Source organism: Pygocentrus nattereri, chromosome 27, assembly GCF_015220715.1.
Source record: "Pygocentrus nattereri isolate fPygNat1 chromosome 27, fPygNat1.pri, whole genome shotgun sequence".
In the NCBI taxonomy this organism is placed as follows: Eukaryota; Metazoa; Chordata; class Actinopteri; order Characiformes; family Serrasalmidae; genus Pygocentrus; species Pygocentrus nattereri.
Window position 1 is genome coordinate 9,963,458 of NC_051237.1, and position 19,178 is coordinate 9,982,635.

General features: G+C 39.1%; 1 protein-coding gene across 1 annotated transcript; it reads right to left on the minus strand.

The window, feature by feature from the left end:
* Positions 1 to 1,047: 1,047 nt before the first annotated feature.
* plekho1a (pleckstrin homology domain containing, family O member 1a) lies at positions 1,048 to 18,228 on the minus strand. The gene is made up of 6 exons (XM_017695458.2): positions 17,941 to 18,228; positions 17,310 to 17,456; positions 9,801 to 9,941; positions 7,343 to 7,447; positions 6,261 to 6,362; positions 1,048 to 4,144 (listed from the first exon to the last, which is right to left on the minus strand). The coding sequence occupies exons 1-6, from the start codon at positions 17,965 to 17,967 to the stop codon at positions 3,020 to 3,022; spliced, it is 1,647 nt and encodes a 548-aa protein (XP_017550947.1). The 5' UTR covers positions 17,968 to 18,228; the 3' UTR covers positions 1,048 to 3,019.
* Positions 18,229 to 19,178: the final 950 nt, after the last annotated feature.

Genomic DNA, 19,178 nt, shown 5'->3' on the forward strand with positions numbered 1-19,178 from the left:
GTCATGCGCTGTTTGACCAGCGTGGAGGCCAAGAAGATGAATCAGATTTGTATCACATATTAAAGTGTGTCATTTCACCTTCGCTTGAGCACCCTTCTCTCTAATAGGAAGCGAGCGGAGAGGTGTTACTCAAGTCTAATACTTCTCCAGCCATTCATGACAAAACAGGATTGACAGCAGGACTGACTGATTGCTCTAGATCTACTGATAAGATCTGACTGAAACAAATTCACAATTTAATCAATCATAATTGCATTCAGACTCATTCAGACAACAACTCTAATGAGCTAAAATGACTCAAGTTAGATTATTAGAGAGGCTTGGATCAATAAGAGTGCCCCTAAATGTAATGTTAAGGCCTTGAAACTAGGGATGCACAATAATATTGCGATCATTTTCTATAAATGCTTACATTTTGTGGATGTTTATGTATTGGTACATGAAAAGGTATAGGAAGTGGAATAACTTTATTGTACATTAAAGTAAAAAGTTATACTATGTTACTTTGGCCATAACTATTGGTTACGATGTTCTAATATCAAAGTTTAAAGCTAAATCTGCATTGGATAGCCAAAGCTTCAATTCCAAGTCATTATTAATGTAGTGGCTCTTGATTCACTTTATTCTGCCAACCAATAACAAGGTAAAAGCAGCCAAAATAGATCCTTATTTAATCGTAGGATGTTTCTTAATATAAACTGCGATCACTGTTTGTGATCATAACTGACTCGTCTATAATATCATGTTCTTGCTGGAGCATTGAACGTCAATAAAGCACTCTTAAAATGAGGAGCAAACACATAGCCCATATATTAAGGCTACTTAGATAACCAATGACCTCCCACCCACCCAGTATACATTCAGCTGACCCTACTGTAATCTATTTCAAGAGCTGTAATTAAAAGCCCATAATCATCATGCCGCTGGAGAATCAAATGAAGTTAATAAGTAGCTTCTGCGGCTCACAAAGATTTCATTCACTAGCATGCTTTTAGGGACCAAAACACTATCATTATTCAAAACAATGCAGGGCCTCTGAACAGAGGTGAACGTGTTTCACTGAGCTTCAATCTAAACGACAGTTATGAAAGTGCACGTATGGTTACCAGCTGGGCCAGCTGAACAGTCAGAACGAATTCTGTTATAGCTCAAAGAGTGTAATAACACCTGAGGCTTCCTCGAAACTATGATCTAATGTAGGCTGTATGACCTGATAAATGAGCTTAACTAAAAGACCAAAGCTCTGGCCCCAAATGTATTGTTTCACAGCAACTGGTGAAAGGCTGCATAAGCTTTATCCAGCCTTGCATCCAACATTGGCAAAAACCCCATTCAACCTATAGGTTTGTATTTAGATTCACAACACAGACATTTTCAGAATAACCCTTTAAATTCACCGACTAAAGCTTAGTATTCATACTGTAAAAAATGGTTTGTCAGTTCAAGCTGGGGTAACAAGCAGTTTTATTCAACTCAAATAAATACTTTGGATCAAACAATGCAAAGCAAAATTATAGGTCTGAAAAACAAAAGCAATAATTTATGTCAATTCAAACCTCAAGACACTTACAATCCACTTTTGCTCTGTTCCACTCTTACACTGCAGCAATTATATGGAAAATAATAGAAAATGACTGAATTATTCTAAGGTTTTAGAAGTGAGGACTGCTGGTGGATTCTGCTCATTTAACAGGTGTTAAATGGCTATGGCACCAAGTTGGACTATGTTATTGCTGCTAACTGAAACTAGGCAGTGAATCTGACAACAAACAACAATGAATTTGCCATCATGCTAACAGTGGCTTCATTACACAACATAAAAACAATCTAACAGTGTAACCTTTCACACCCATACAATATAAATATCATTTGAAATTCATAAGACTGAATTTTCAGACATTGTTTTGTGCTACAATTTCTCATTAAGCTAAATTGGATTTTTGCCAACATTCTATTAAGTTGCTACAAAATGATGCATTTGTGGGCGGGGCATGGAGAAGTTAATTGGATGAGAATGGAGAATGTTATTAGAGATACTCACATAATACCTCATAGTCATAACTACACAGAAATGAAAGAAAAATAATAAATGAGCATTGCTCGTTCACAAACTCACTACCATACATGACTACCAAACGTACAGTATACAAAATTACAGTATATAATTTGTCTCATCACTGTCAGAACAAAACCTCTTATCTCCAAAATGGTGACTTTACAGGAGAAGTAAAGAAAATATTCGTAAGTTGTAATGGAAGTTCCAAGTAATTCTGGACCACTTCTGTGGTGTGTTCATAATGCAATTTTAAGATAATGCAAATGGTAACTGTAACAAAGAGTTTTCAAATTATGTAAAAAAAACAAAAAAAAAACAAAAATGGAGACACAAGGTTTTTGCATGACTGCAATAACTATATAAAACCATATTCTCTGTAAATAAAAAACTCTTTAATCCAGATAATTTAACATTTTATTTTCAAAGTATGTACATGTTAATTTCTGTAATATCGCAAAAAGCTTATAATGAAATCCACATTATGGCCAAGTGGCCCACGAGGGCATGACAACAACACCACTGGGTGGTGTGTCTGGGTCACGAACAAATCTGACCTAGAACTGAAACCCACTGCTCTATATTGCACAGAAAACTCATCACACACTCCTCGAAACAGATTTATCCTTGAGGGCAACTGTGAAAAGTATGCCACAAACCAGTGAGGTCCACTGAGGGTGGTACAACAAAAAATTAAATCTTCTGTTAACAACAGCAAAAAAGTGCACCTTTACATTAGCTGGGAGAGGGAAAAACTTGCAGTAAAATTACAGTAATTTACAGGGCAAAGATAAAGGACTGTGGTGTTGGAGCGCCAATGAATAATGTAGTGTGAGAAAATTTACTGGAGAAAATAGTTACAAAAAAGTTCCCAGTGCATTTCATGTATTTATTGTGATGTCTCACATCATTTCATGGGAATAGGCCTATGAGTCATATAAAGCACTGTGACTGGCAATAGGGGCATCAGAGGCTTTCATGCTTGTCGTCCTTTGAGGGTGTGGAGGGAGCTGCAGTCTTGCTCTGCTCTGCCCGTTGCTGTCTGGCCTGTAGCTCCTTTACCTCTGCTAGAACCTCCCTTGCTTCCTCCCAGGAGGAGATAGCTTCCTGTAGCAGACGTTCAGCTGCTGCCCTTCTACTTTCCCAGTCCAGCACCTCACTGAGAGGAGAGTCTGTGCCCTTTAGCCCTTTAAAATGTGGTGAATTTGTAAGCCACAAATTGGGCGAGTCTATACCCTTTAAATGGGGTGAAATGGAGCCAGCAGAAAGAGGAGAGTCTGAACTCTTGATATGGGTCAGGTCGATGCATTTAATACGGGGGGAGCTGGAACCCTTTGAATCAGCAGAGTCAATGCTTTTCGAACGGAAGTTGCCCTTGGAGTGAGGGGACTTTGAGGACTTCAAACCAGGAGAATCCTTTGCTTTGACACGAGGTGAGTCCTTTGTCTTTGAGCTTGGTGAATCCCTGGCCTTAAGTTGAGGAGAAGATTCTACACTTTTGCCGTGAGTTGAGCTGTGAGAGCTGGAGCTTTTGGAGTGAGGTGACTCTGAACCCTTTAAGTGTCGCAGCCTTGGGGAATCAACGCCCCTCAAATGGGTGTAGGAGCCCATTCGGCCCCTGTGCGGCTCCTGCTCCTGTACCTTGGCCAATAGCTCCTGTGTCCTCTGTAGCCGCTGGTTGATGAGGTCCTGTAGGTGGCTTGTTGGACTCTGGGCTAATGTGGCCTGGTGACTGAAACCATCCCTCTTGATGGGCCTTCGTTCTCCACGAGACAAAGCATCATCCATGGAGCCACAGCGATTCCTACCCTGAGCCAACATCTTCTTGCCAGGCTGAGGAGTATGAGTCTGGCTTTGGTGGCTCCATGAGAGCTCACTCCCACGGGGCAGACTGCTGGTCTTCACCCTGGCCTCTACAGGGGTGACTCGAGGCCTGGAGGCATCTGTGCCAGCGCGCTTCCGCCCAGGAGCCAGAACATCCAGGTTACCCCGATGGTCCTTTACCCACACTGCATAATCCTCCTCCAGCATGCTAGCGTCCTCCTCGTGCACCAGGTCCAGAGTTAGCATCCCATCTGAAGAAGTGGAGGCCTGTGGGTGCATCACCATCATTCTCAGAATCACTGAAGCATTTTAGCACTCAATTCTGGCTAAAAACATTTTTAACTTGGTTAAATAATAAAGAAGAAATTTTAACCACTTAAACTCCAGGCATTTAAGTTACTAATCTTAAAGGCTTTTTATCCAGTGACAATCATGAATAGACATATTCTCTGCTCACAAATGCATTTTTGTGTAACAACTGTTGTGAGGTTAGACAGGCCTCAGAGAATGCGAGCAAGAATCCCCTTCAGCATAATGATTTAGGCTGGAGTTTAGATTCACCAGACAAGATTTAGTTTACGGTATAAAGTGGTACACTACAAAGCTGGGCTATGCTGTTATAATTAAATAAAAACTAGGAAGGTAGGAAAAGACAATAAACTTGCCACCATGCTAATTATGTATATTTAAATAGTTTAACCTTTCACACACATACAAAATAAATGTAATTTTTGAATGAGATTTTTTTCCAAATATTCTGTAAAGCTTGTCTAACCTCATAACGGCTGTTATACAGAGTACAATTGCGAGCAAAACATGGACAGGACAATTTTTCAGTATCTACCATGAATATAATATGCATTTCTGAGAATGATGAACACAGTTAAACTATAGACTTTAAGTTCTACTCTAGTAGTTTCGGTTAAGAAATGATTCAACATAATATCAAATTTGCAACATTTTTTACTTGCCTAAGAAGTAGTCGATCATTAAAGTTTTGCTTTTTCAATTTAGAACTGGAGTGGCAAGGCTAACATTGCTAACTCAATAGTCACCCAAATTGCCAAAATCCTTTCAGTAAAAATACACCAAAACGTCTTTCGACCTGCTCAAACTGCTCCCAGGAGTTCATTAAGGTTGTGCAGAGTTGACTATGTCGTTTAGGACTCAGTATGACTTACTGTGACCTATAAAAACTAACTAAACTAATGTCTAAAGTGGCTGCATGTAGCAATGAAGTTCGGTTCATTTTTTATAGCTCACAGTAAGTCATACTGTGTTTTAAACAATGGTAGGTGTTTGTGATGTTAATGAAGACCTGAATGTGGTTTAAGAGGGATCAAAGAAATTTTGTATTTTTACAGAAATGATTTGGGCTATTTGGATGACTACTGAGTTTGAGTGTTTGTCAGCAATCATTCTTGTCACTGTGGTGGTACCCTCAGGGGTACGTCCCAGTACCTTTAGTCAGGGAACATAACTGTACCAGAATCCACTGAAATAATATTTTCTAGGTTGTATTGACTCCACACACCCTGTCTTGTCTCCAGGCTTTTTATTTTAATGCTCTGATTTAAAACATTTGTTTCTGAAAAGGTACAAACATCTACTTTTCCACTAGGAAAAACTCATGTAAGGTACACAACTGGACCTTAAAACCACTGTTGTACCTTTACACTTACATTGTTTGTACCTTGATGAACCTTGATGAATGAGTCATGTACCTGCATAGTACGTTTAATTCTAACAGTGTAGTTCAAAACTATAGAAGCAAAATTTGGACTGCAAACATGTCTTGGTTGATTGACGACATCTGCGGCAAGTGGAAAACCAAACTTTCCAACACCATCTTTATCTTGAGATTCTTGGGATGCTGGGATATATACAGTCTTAAGCAAAAGTCTGGGTGCCCCTTGTCAAATTACATGCTTCACTGATTTTCTAAGTGAGAATAAGTTAATACATCCTCTACAGAGAACATAGCTCTGCACATTTTAAAGCAAAGTTACTTTTTTATTGAATTTACCATATTGGGAAAAAAATAAAGCATGAAACATGGCCTGTGCAAAAGATATAGCACCTTAAATACTTTGTTTTTTTACAGTCTGTTAAACTCCAAGAATAAACAGTAATTGTGCATTGAAGTGTGTTCTCTATAGAAGATGTGTTGATTTATTTTCACTTCGAAAATCAACAAACATCTTATCTGACCAGGGGTGCCCAAATCTTTGCATGCAAGTATTGATGTATTACATGCTCAGACTTAAAGAAAACATTTTAGAACAGAGACGCCAGTACTTTCCACCAACATTCAGCAATCTGCACAAAAAAACAACAACTGACTTCTGACTGAGCTCAAGGTCAATACTGAAACGCCACCCACCACAGCCATAAGATGACCCCGCGTGGGCAGGCGGCGCCCAAGTGGGATCTTGGCACGATCACGTGTCGGGTGAGCCAACAGGCTTTCCTCCTCGATTGTGACCTGAAGAGAGAAAAATGGAGAAAATGCTAGGTAAAGCAAGTCTGACTGTTGCCATAAATGTTCAGAATGCTGATATGAATTTTAATATGTCCTTTAAGGTTAGTAATTAACAAGGCATGACATATGATACAGCTAGCTAAATTTAGTGAAAAGTGCTAATTAATTCTAAATGTTTCTAACGTAGACAACACTGCAAGCAATCTCATGGTTCCATGTGTAGAATGTGCCTCATATATAGGAACTGCTTAATTCACCAATTTAGAGTGAGTTCATATGCTGTGCCTTCACACCTCACACTTTCACAGAAGATGAAGTGTTAGTACCACCGGGATTACAGTCGAACAGAGTTCACAGCTTACATCCGAGCTCTAACAGAAGGCTGTTGTTAGCTTTTTGCATACAGGAAACTAAAGGTAAATGATATTACAACATTCAGGGATGGCTTTTTCTAAAACGAGCTGCTTCACTGAGGCAGAAATCATGGAATAAGTAACTAAGCTTACCTGCGTTCTTAAACTGACTTTATCTGATTTCTGCCTGTCAGAGCCATCAAGCTTTATGTCGGCTACAAAGCATTTAGCTGAAATGTCTTTCAAAAGGACGTCCAGCAGAGGGACAGTAATGACAGTACATTTTAGTCAGCTGCAGTGCTTTGTGGTTCCCTCAAAAAGGATTACAAAGACAAATCTTTCTATCCAATTCAGCTGTATCCTCTCTAATGGTGCAAAAAGAATGCAAACCTATACACAGAGACAGATGGGGAGGAGGGGTGTAGCAACAGACCAAAAGGGGGAGAGAAAAGAGCAGAAATAGATATGGACAGATCCTGTGGACAAAAACAGCAGAGGACAAATGCCGACATAGGAAAGCGTGGGTGGGCGTGGGAGCATAAGACTGAGAAACAAACAATTATGGCTGCAATATTAGATTAAAACAATGAGAAAGAAAGAAAAAGAACCAGAAAGACGCTTTCTGCTCACCTCATCGAGAACACGGTTCTTGGCTCTGATAATAGCTGTGTTCAGAACATTGATCCAAGACTCCTTCTCTTCCGGACTAACAGCCAAAAACATGAGATTGGGCGTCTAAGGGAAAGACATTAATGGGAAACTGTATCCAACGTTTTATTTTCCAGAATATATTCCTAATATCTTCTGATATCAAGAGCAGGACTGTTTAGTCAATGATTTTGATAGCAGTGCTGAAAGAAGTAGCGAGAGCAAGAGAGGCGGATTACAAGCGCTGCTAGGATTTAAGCTTTGCGTGAAGCACAAAGCCAGCCAAACTCTGCTGTAAAGCATCTCCACATGCTCCTTAAAATCACCATAAATGAATTAAAGTCTGGCTCAATCTACAGCAAGCAGAATGAGGTAAAGGCAGAGGGCTTTGCATCTTAACAAACTTAGAAGAGATAAGGAAAGATAAGAATTATTTCTTAATCCCGGAGCTCTCTTTCTCTTTTTTACAATGCACAATCTAACACATACACACACACACACTCACCACTTATCTGATCAGTTTTGTCTAGATATAAGCAACACAGATTTTCCTATTAAATCATTTCACACACGACAAGTAAACTTTCATCCAAGAAATGTGACGTGCAAACTCCCCAGCTCTCAAAACCTTGCAAAAATGATGAATTATTAATTTACTGAAATCTAATATTCTACAACTAGCATATTTAATAAGATGTAAAGCTAATACATGAAGTAATCTTTAGAGAAAATTGAACAGGATGAAGATACATGCATATTAAAAGACTCTATGTGCCTTATGAGTGACAGGACACTCACAGTGGATGACACATATATTAGCGAGAGAAGCTGTAGTTGTGACAGAGCAGTTCAGTGCAGTCTAGAACTGAAGCTGGACTGAAGTTCATTATGTGTTCTGTCTTCCACAAGAAAGAATACGCTTCGCAGCGGCAGAGCAATAGGATTAGTGCATGTATCTGTCAAAAGAATGTACTGTAGAAGAAACCGCATTTTAATTATCTGACTGCATTTGGAATAGTTTCAGTTTTGATTGTGCCCTTGTTTGTCTCGGTCAGTTGTAATGAACAGAATTTAATGTGGACAGTGGATCTAAAAATGACTAGCCAGATGTTTTATTGAATACACAGATATACAGTACAACTGATAATCTTTTAGTGTAATTCATAATGGGGCCTATTAGGATTTTTTTTTTGGGAAGGGAGACTTTTAACCGCTCTTATCCTTCTACCTAGCCCAGTGCTACCCTCTTAAAAAGGGTGGTTCTACAAGAGTTCTTTAGTAAAGGGAACGGTTCTATATTGAAGCACTTAATTCTTTGCATGGTGAAATTTTATTTATTTATTTTTTTCTGATTGATGGAGAATGTGTTTATGTGTTTCTATATAGCACCAAAAGGGTTCTTCTACTGTTACAAACATGATATTGTAACAATAGAAGAACCATCTTTGGTGCTATATAGAACCATTTTCAAAAAGGTTCTACAGTACACAGAATCATATACAACACATTCACCATCAATCTCATAAACTAGTTCACCATGCAAAGAACTACTTGGGCATGAAATGTTTATACACAGAACTTATGGTTCTAATTCTCCTTTACTAAAGAACCCTGAAAGAACCATCTTTTTGGAGAGTGTACTAAGCTGGGACAGTGAAAACTAGCATGTGCTTCCTCTGAGTCATGTGAAGCAGCAATGCATCTTTCGGGCATAACTGCACACAATGTCAATAGACAGGTCAGCTGCCAATTCTGTTATGTCAGCTAACAGACGCTCATGTTGGCCAGCATCACTAGCAGTCAGGCACTCTTGAACTCCCAGCCATGGATAGCTGTGGTATCACTGGGGATTGAACTAATAAATGTTGTAACATCAACATCCGTTTTACCATTAATATATGTTAAGAGATACATTGCTATGATCAGTCTACTCATGATAGGGTCAATGCTCACTTGCACCACTTGGGAGCCCTGAATGTTTCTCATCTCTGATTCATAAGTAAACCATTAGTTTTCACAATTTTCTCCATATGCCAAATATAGTTGATTAGACAAGACATGTCTGGTGCCTGAAGTCTGTTTCCTTTGTTTTGCACTGGAGTAACTTAACAATGGCATGAGTAAAGTGTGTGTTGATTTAATATTAATTGATGGCTATAAGTTTACATTATCTGTTAGTTAAATTGGCCTAAAAAATAATTAAAGCAGACTATAAACCAAACACAGCTAATAAACTAAATATGATACAATAGGAAGATTGTGTGCATTTCTTACCAACACACATTGGTATAGAGGGAACAGTTTACAACACAAATCTGGTTGGCTATGCATTTTGAATACCATGTCACCACATGGACTTACTAAAGAACTAGATACCAGACCTTTTCTATGATAGGCCTCTCATTTAAAGGAGACTTAAGTTCATGCTGCGAGGACTCACCCGAGCTGCAGACTGGCGGCAGCGCAGGAGGGTGAACTTGCTGAGGTTCTTCTTGCTGTGGCTCTTGGCCTTGCGCACCTCCTCTGAGCGCTCATACTCAGCCAGATCAAACACCTCATGTGTCTTCCCATCATTCTTCATCTACAGAAAAAGGGAAAAAATAGTTAACAGCATCCACACAACTGGAGCACTCCACCAAATAGAAGGGTACAATTTGATGCTCATATGTCGATTTATTGACAGCCATCTGCGGCCCTTTCACACGCTGACTGTGCTGCTGACAGTGGGACACAGCAGGCCATATTGACTTCAGCCTGAGGGATAGGGGTAATTACTGATCACTGTTAGTGTCAGGCACATGCTGGGACAGAGAGTGCTCAAAGCTCACTCCACAAAGACATAACTACAAATTAAAAAAGGGATTACTAATGTCATCTCAAACAATATCCAACATGCATTCCTTCCAAGTTGTGAATGTTTAAAATCAGGCGTCATACTACATATGGCAAAAGAATTAAACACCGAAGAATATTCACTTAATTATTAATTAGCTATTAATGAATTTTGAATGCAAGCAAAGGTTGTCAGTATCTAATCCATCAAATCTGAGATAAAAAAAATATGTTAAACAGCTTTGAGATTATGGAGATTACATTATATTGAGCTATAAATTGAGCTATGTTGTATTTTGTCATTGTTGTATGAAAACCTCAATTGTTTTTATTATTATTGTTTTGCATCATTTGATAATACAAGCTGCTCTTTACATTGTGAAAACATCTCATTATGAATGGATCAATTTATTCATATAACTTATTCATATATAATATAACATATTAAAATTTAAGAAAATGTCTTCTCAATTCCCTGTAAAGTTACCTGTTTGGAAATTTAGTGAACAAGGTTTTGTTACTTATACATACTTTTATGGCTAATTTAAAATCTCTTGAAAGTCCATCGTTAAATTAAGTGCTTAAACAAAACACAAAGCTTTAGAGTTGCCATTCTGCTTCAGACAAAGGAAAGTGGACTATGTAAACTCTTTTCCGTTGGTCCAGCCTCTCTTCCTATTATTCTGCCAGTGACCCGTCTGTGAAAATGCCTCATTTAAACACAGGTCAATCCTCATTAAAGCTAGCTAAGTCAAAAAAATGGAGAGCTTTATTGAGCCTGAGAGTGGGGTCAGGAAGCTGTTCCCTTTTGGGCCTACAATTCCCAGAGGGCCACAGTTCAGGTCTCAGGAGTTCACGTCGAGACTGTGGGTGGAATAAGAGATATCAGTGGCACCTCTGTACGTCGGCCCAACTGTAGTGGCTTCATAGGCTCAGTTAGATGGTACATGGACAGATACAGCATACTGGGTCACAATTCTGTATGGTTGCTAGGCATTCACCATAGCAACAGAAATGAGCAACAAAGGAATCCACTGTCAGTGAGCCAGCGCAAGGCAAAAAAGATCAAAGTGCTTGGAGTTCGTGAAGTGTAATATCAAACAGCACGAGTAAAAGCACTGCAACCCCACCCTCATTAGCAGACAGATATACTGCAATATACTCAACAGGAACACACTCTAATAAAAAAACAGACAAAGAAGGAATATAAAGGTGTACCCAACACTGGTGCACGTAACCTCATTCTTCCTAGTTAACCAGCCTCTTGAGGTTATAATACGAGTGTGCGCTGACAGTGAGAGAGAATGCGCATGCTAATGTTAATATGGGGCAAAAGACCCCTGAAGGAACACGCATGGCCTCCCTCCATCACATCAATATTTCACTCCCCTGCTGTTGGCCCAGCACGTTTCAGGCAGGGGGCCATCCTCATCCCAGGATTAACCACATCCAAAAATAACTTGCTAACCAACCAAACTCATACTGACAGCGAGGACTTTCAACTCACTACAAAAATCACAAAAAGGAAAACATAAGCTTCGTTAAGTGTCCTGTTATGAATTTTGCATGCTTTTATTAACATGGTGAGGCCATCATTCTCAGAAAGCAATACTGAAAACATAAGACTTGTAGGACTTCTTCTGGTATGAAGCATGACTGTATGACTTGGCTGCTTAATGAAGATGTGAATTTCCAGCAGTGCGCTAATGATATTTGGAACGTAGCACTAGAAATAAAACCACAGGGTCTGTGTTACAAACATGGCTGCTCTACAGCAAGTTGTTCACTGTAAATGCATGGCAAACAGAACAGTGGGACTATGAACAGAGAGCCTGGGCTGGAAGCTTTCACAGGGGAACCATGAAGGAAGTTCCTATTAGTTTGGCTCCAAACTGTAGTCAACATAAATTGAATACCCTACAATTACATGCCCAAGGGTTTATTTCTGTACAAACTAGGTTGGAATTAAAGGTAGAAAAAGGATTTGCAAAATCCCTTGAATCATAGCGGAAAACACTCTTAAATCTGGTTGGCAACGTTATTTTTGAGGCCATCCAGCTCTCCCAAAATAGAAATCAACATCATTAAAATAATGGGCATATGCAAACCTCTCAGGCTTGTGCCACTCGAAAATAAATGACAATGCTAGGCAAACTAACAGATCATGATTCACTGTGTGAGTGATTACACTGCTGTTGTAGCAGGCACATTTACATCTATAATAAACCTCTGTTAGATCAGTCTTACTAGTTTACACCACAAATTACAAAGCTCATGCATAAATCAAACAGTGTACTGCTGTGAAGTGCAGGTTTCATGATTCAGTTCTGATGAGAGCTTTCAGAAAGGGCTGAGCTGGTATTAGGATTCACTTACTATCCTGCCACTCATGCAATCAAAGTAAGGCTGATTCTGGAACATCACTTTATTGTTAGCCTAGTCAAATATTTCCTAAGTTTTTGCTATCTTAAAGCCTGAGTTAGATTATTTCAATCTATTATTATCTAAAATATCAGAATAACCTAAAGCTTCCTGTGCAAACAATAATTATTGCTTATATAAAATCTAATTAGTACACTCCCAAATGAAACATTATGGAGGGCCTCAGCTAGCAGAGCATTTTCACACAATGATAGGTGAGGGTTGAAGGGTAAGGTAGAACATGACATCTTCGCTTAATATTATTTTCCCAACTTGTTTTAATCACTGTGATGTAAGCAAAAATCTGAAGATGTTTACAAGTGGGACAAAAGTCATTACGCTTTGTTGTGGAAGATTATGGGGAACCAAGAGTTTTGTCTTTTAAATACTACAATATGATGAATTATGCTTACTAGGGGGAACAGGAACTAACTGGGTACAAAACATCAATTGTGATATCAGGTTGGCTTAAACAAGTTCTGCTCTTGAATCTAATTCTGTCATGCAAATTCCCCTAGAATATTCTACGTATTTTCTTGTTTTTTTTTTTCTTTGAGGTTCATTTATGACATTTGTGTTGTTTAATGTACCAATATTTTACCAAAATTGTATAAAATTGTCTCAGTTAATTTTAACATGACCCTTTTTCCACCTCTCTTTATTGCTTAGAATTAAACAGGACATTTTTGTTACTGTGCCTTTAAGACTGATGTTTGCAAACAGCATCTCTTTTGTTTGCCCTGTATTGTGCCTCATTCAAAAAGCAGTCTGGGCTGAAACACCCTTTACAACTTCAGCATAAATGTGCAGGGCTAAACTGCTACAAGAAAAAGTTTTTTCATGACATCACAAAAACAATTCACTCAAAGCAGGCTGTTTTTGCAGCTTAGTTTTTCTATATGGCCTGTATGAAGAGGGGTGTGAACAGTATATTTGGAAAATTTAACAATGTTTGCATTCTACATGAGCTCTGCTATTCCAAAAAAGCAAGGCTAATTTGGCTTTTCATGTGTCCTTGAATGACAGACTTCAATATCTAAACTACACTAGATTCTGGATACAAACTTATTAAAGTTATTAAAAAACTTTAACTGGATCTGATTTATCCAAAACATCGGACCCATTATACATATCATAAATTATATTTAATACAGTTTGCGATTTAACATGGTTTTATCTGCCTTGCCCTTGCCCACCTGATGTGCTATACACTGCAGTCCTTACCCTACATACAGTAAGTGCAAGCTTATCAATTATTCACACCAAACTTATAGCGAGCGCTTAAGCGTAAGCACTCAGACACTGGAAGAAGCTTGACTTTCTCCACATACGGCCTCATATGATGCATCAGGGACCCAAGAACAGAGATGCCTTTTATCAAAGTTCCTTGATGCATAGCATTTCTCTCTATGCCTATTAAGAGCGATTTACGTCATACGGTTACTTCCACTGACATCATCTTGGCAGGCACAGGGCTGTCTCAAGCAGTGTGAAAGAATACAGTGATGTACAGTGTGGCCTGTCACACAGTCGTCTGCTTCAGGATAACGTACTCTCCCCCCAGGGCCTCTACACACCTGAGGCAGCCGACACCATCAGTATGATGCAACCTGCTGACACTGTCGCTGCAGATGGCAAAAATAACTCTGAGTGCCTGGGGGCTGAAATGCTGCCAATGAAGGATATTGTAAACCATATACAGACTATATATGTCACTGTTAAACAAGCATTTAATGACAACTGAAAGGCCTAGAGATGCTCTTATAAACCCCTTACACAAACCTGTGAGTGGGTGTAATGTTCATTGCTCATTTCCTATAACATGACAGTGTAACGTGACAAAAACATTGTCACAATACTTCAAGAGATTTTCACAAGAGATGATATGTAACAGAACATTTAATTTGACATGTCTGTACACACAAATAAGCTCCAAAAACTATGAATACAAAGATTGTTATTCATTGTTTCACAGGCTGCACAGCGCTAATTCCAATTAAACAGCACTAATTATGTGGTTGTTCATCATCTTTTAAGTACTGATTACATCTACGATATTCTCAGAAAGCTTATAGTGATGTTATGTGATGTTAATTCAACACAACAACAATAAATACTGCCATATTGCCCAGAGCTGATAATTATTCATATTACATGATAATAATTTGCTCCTTTTAAATTGTTTTCCATGTAGTTACTAGCTAATAAGACTTATGACATTAAAGGATGTGTAAAGAGTTACACATGATTTTTCAGGAGCTGAAAATAAAATGAATACCAACTGCTGTAGGCTAGATAACCAGAGAAAGCCACTGCATAGGATATTCAAAACTGTTGTCTCCAGATAGGCAAATAAAATTTATTTTTATGGAAAGTTGCTATCTATACTGCCTGGATGCTGCTCGCTCTGATAGAATTAACACCATTGATGAAACCCTTTGGAAATACACACCAACTAAAAGATCTTATACTTTCAGAACTTCAGTAATGCTTCCAAAATTGTTAATAAATATTAAAATAAGACAAGAACATCAAATAAGACAAAACATAGCTGGAGTTTTAAGGACTTGTTGAGCTAAAATTACGGCTCAAATAATTGGCATCATTACTGTATGATTAATTAATTTAAGGAAAAATGAGGAATGCCCACCCTGCACTTTTTATGTGGCTTATGGTGCATTGGTTCTCCAAAATCCAAAATTCAAAAAAAGCATGTAGGCCCGCACTCAACAAAGCAAGAGATTTTAGTTGCTTATATCATTTTATTTTTACAATTTTTGTTTTGGCTCATGCCATCCTCAATGCCATTCAAGTAATTAATAAGGCAATTCAAGAGGTTATGATCAGGTCTTGGTACTTGACCAAAACAAAGGTTACATGTTCTGGCTTTTGGATGAACAACCAAAATTATGAATACTCACATCGGCCAATAATAGCTTAAATGCTTTGCTGTCCCCTTGCTCAACCTCATCCTCAATATCTTTTTACTGAATGAATGGATGAGTGAGGACACCTCAACTCACATTATGTACCAACTGCTTCCAGTAGGAGAACCACACCAGAGAATGCAGTCATCATCAGTACATCACAGCATGTTCTGAGTATGAAAGAAGCAGACAAATATTCTAAGTATGAAACTGATCTCTGCTCTCTACCAGTGACTGTACAAAAACGAATAGATCTGCTTTCTTTTCTCCTTATCAGATCATCAATGTGCTGTTACTAACCTCATTCAGATGCTGGAATGTAGAGGTGCTCTGTAGTTAGATAACAGCCGAGTGTATTCATGTGTATTTGTGTGTGCATGGGGGGTGTCATGGCTTTGCATTCAGAGCCTTGGGCATCCTCAGGCACAAAAAGATTTGCAGCTGCAGCTTTGATCTCCTAATGTGTGTAATGGCAATTGTACTGCATCCAAAAGACTGCAGCTGAGCAAGTGAGGGGCGAGCTACTCAGCAACAATTTTAATGTGATTTCAGTTATCTTAAGGATAAAGGCACGGGCCAGGCTGAAATTTGGTGGTTGTGGAGGGGGGTTGGAGGGGGCTGGAGGGGGGAGTAGTGTGTGTCTCATTGTATCGGTACACTCCTCCCTCTTGCTACCCAAAGTGACAGAGCTGCAAAACTAACTGGCCTTCAGGCTATGACATGAGAGAGCTGCTGCACTTCTCTGAAAATCATCATCATTCGTGTGCTCATGCTTCAAGTGCACAGCTGATTTCATTACAGGGATGTGTTGGACCTCCAGTGAACCAGAAATTGGATTTGGCCTTCCAGTGGGCTCTATATTTTCATCAAATGTGACTGACTTTTTCTTCTTTTGCAAAGACATGATTGGTGAATGGTAATATTATTCAGAAGACACTCAGACAGACCAACTAATGCAATAACAAAGCTCAACTCTTACTGCCTTTCAGTTATAGCATGTGCCATGAAAAGGGATTATGGTTTATTTGTATAACTTCCGGATATATAATATGCATATATTAAGGTGTGCGACCCAACCAGACAATTTTTTTTAAATTTTAAATTATGATGTGCAGTTTAAAAATCCCTACAGCTTCATTCAAACTATATCCTACATTATGAACAATGCTGTGGGAAAATATAACCCTTACAACACAGAGCTGAACCGCCTGTACATGAGTTAGACTGATCAGAAGCAACCAAACATCCATGTGCTGTGTGCATGACAGCACAACTACAACTAACTAGCAGTCTGGAAAGCTGCGTTCACTGTTCAAGCTTTAAGCTGTCAGAAGTGGATGTGCTGGTCTTCTTAGCCAAAAGCCTAGGCCTCAATTTATAAAGAATAAAAGCATAAATCACAGTCATAAAATCAGAAAAATCACAGTTAGATCATTCTCCCCAAATTGTTCAGAATGTTGTGTGGAATATGTCTATGATAAATTTCAATTGCCAGATTCCACTGTCCAAAATCTGAATATCGGGTAAGGAGTCATTTCTGCCTATAAAATCTAAGCATGTGTAATTATACGAATGCCTAGTTTTATTAAACAAAGTCATAGGCTGATCATATGCTACTGTGACAGCCAAATGCAGGGGAAGAAAATGCACTTTTTACTGTTTTTCAATGACAATCCTTCATAAATTAAACATAGGCTACTTCTCCTTGTGGGGCGTAATGCCTGATGTTGAAAAATCCAAAAATCTGCATCTCAGAGAACTCAACTCACCTCTTTTTCAAAAATATACAGGTGGTCCCCTTTCAGCATCACAAAGCGATTTCTCCATATTTCCCTGAAAATGCCCTTGCCACAGAACTTGCGGATCCAGCCTACTTTGTCCGGCTGCGATGACAGCTGGTTGGCATCTTGAAGTCCCTGCGTGTAAGGAGAGTAAATCCAGCCTTACATAACAGAGGAATTAAAAATGAAAAGCCTCTCCTACACAAACCCACTCTGATAACCTAATTTTTTGGCATATAAATATGGCATGCGCTGCTGATCATGGCAATAGATTCCACGCAGCGGCTTTTAATTATGGCTCACTTTAAGGGTGTGGCCAATTAGCCTGAATATTATATAAACAGAATAAAGATATTGTACCTGTACTTATCGCCCTCAGGGAACGCCACCCACACACATACGGTTAAAGCTATTTTAAAACTCTGTGCTACGCGTTAGATAAAGGCAAGAGAACGAGTCACAAAAAACAGACATCACAACTTACACGCATTACGACAGTAACAGAAAAATATAGTGCAGCTCTTCTGCTACACAAAGGTGTGCTAAACAGCATTAACCTATGAATTTATTATACAAATGTATATAAAATTTATTCAACATTTACACATCAGCGTCTCACCCTTTTGACCAAATGGCTTTTCTTCATGTTGAACGTGAACTATGGGACTTTTCAGACCTATATCCCTCGACCTGCCCCCGCTTGTCTGTTAGAGATGAACTGCACTGCTGGCTGCGCTGGTCCTCCTCTTTGTTGGCGAGTTTCTGTCTACACGCAGCTGAACGGGCGGCTCGCAGCAGCTACTCGCTGTCGTGACGGTTTGCAAAACGCGGGCATGCTGTCTCCATTGGCTTGGGAGGCTCCCTGAGAGCTGCTGAGAGTTGCAGTGAACCAGATTGTGGGTTGCTCCAGCGAGAGGAGCTCCGCTGCGCCCTCTACTGCACAGCGCCGCGCTCACACGCCGTGACGTCACGTCAGATGTTAAAGCTCTGGTATCGAAGGTGAACGAGTGCAGCTTATTTTCATCTATTCAACACACTAAACAAGGGATTTTTTGTATCCAGGTTTTTAGTCTCTGTAAGGTTTTCTGATGCCAAATAGTGGGTAACATAAATGTTATATGATAACATGACGATATTCTGTCCAGATTCAATGATAGTTTTAATTTTTTTAAATATTGTTTTTCTCCTGTTTTACAAGCTCACAAATCCAAAGAACTTAGTCAATGTACACATTAAGAGATTTGTGATATTTATGTTGCCCAAAGCCTTTTTGGTGCATGTTCTCATAAAAACACATCTCCACACTTTGGGACCACGTATTGCCTGTCAAAGGACATGAGGTCAGTTACCCAAAAGCAAACAGTGTTATTACAGACAAGTTAGCTCTAGTGTCTTACAGTGATCTCTGGCCACTCCTGCCCACTTGCCTCCTACAGTTGTGCCAGAGTAGTTTCCAGAGTGAGATTTGTCCCTCACCTTCTGATATATGGTGGGAATCCTTTGGGGCAGATATTTCAGGGTGGGTTGATTTTGCTTTTTTGCTAGCAGATTAATGCAGAAGGAAGATAACATTACAGCTAGGACTGTATTTTTAACCTTATACATCAGTGGTGCATCAGTGGATTTCTTGATCACTCTGGGTGGGGGATTCCAACAGTTGTATGAGATTTTCATAATGCAAACTGGATATTGTAATGTGAAAATACTGATGGACGAAAGAGCAAAAAGGAGACAAAGCTGTGAGGTTTGAAAGGCTATGCGTATTGCATAACATGACACATAATAACATATTGAATACTTATTCCCCCACCAATGCACGTTTAGGGTCACAGGGCTACACTCCCCCTACATAAACCC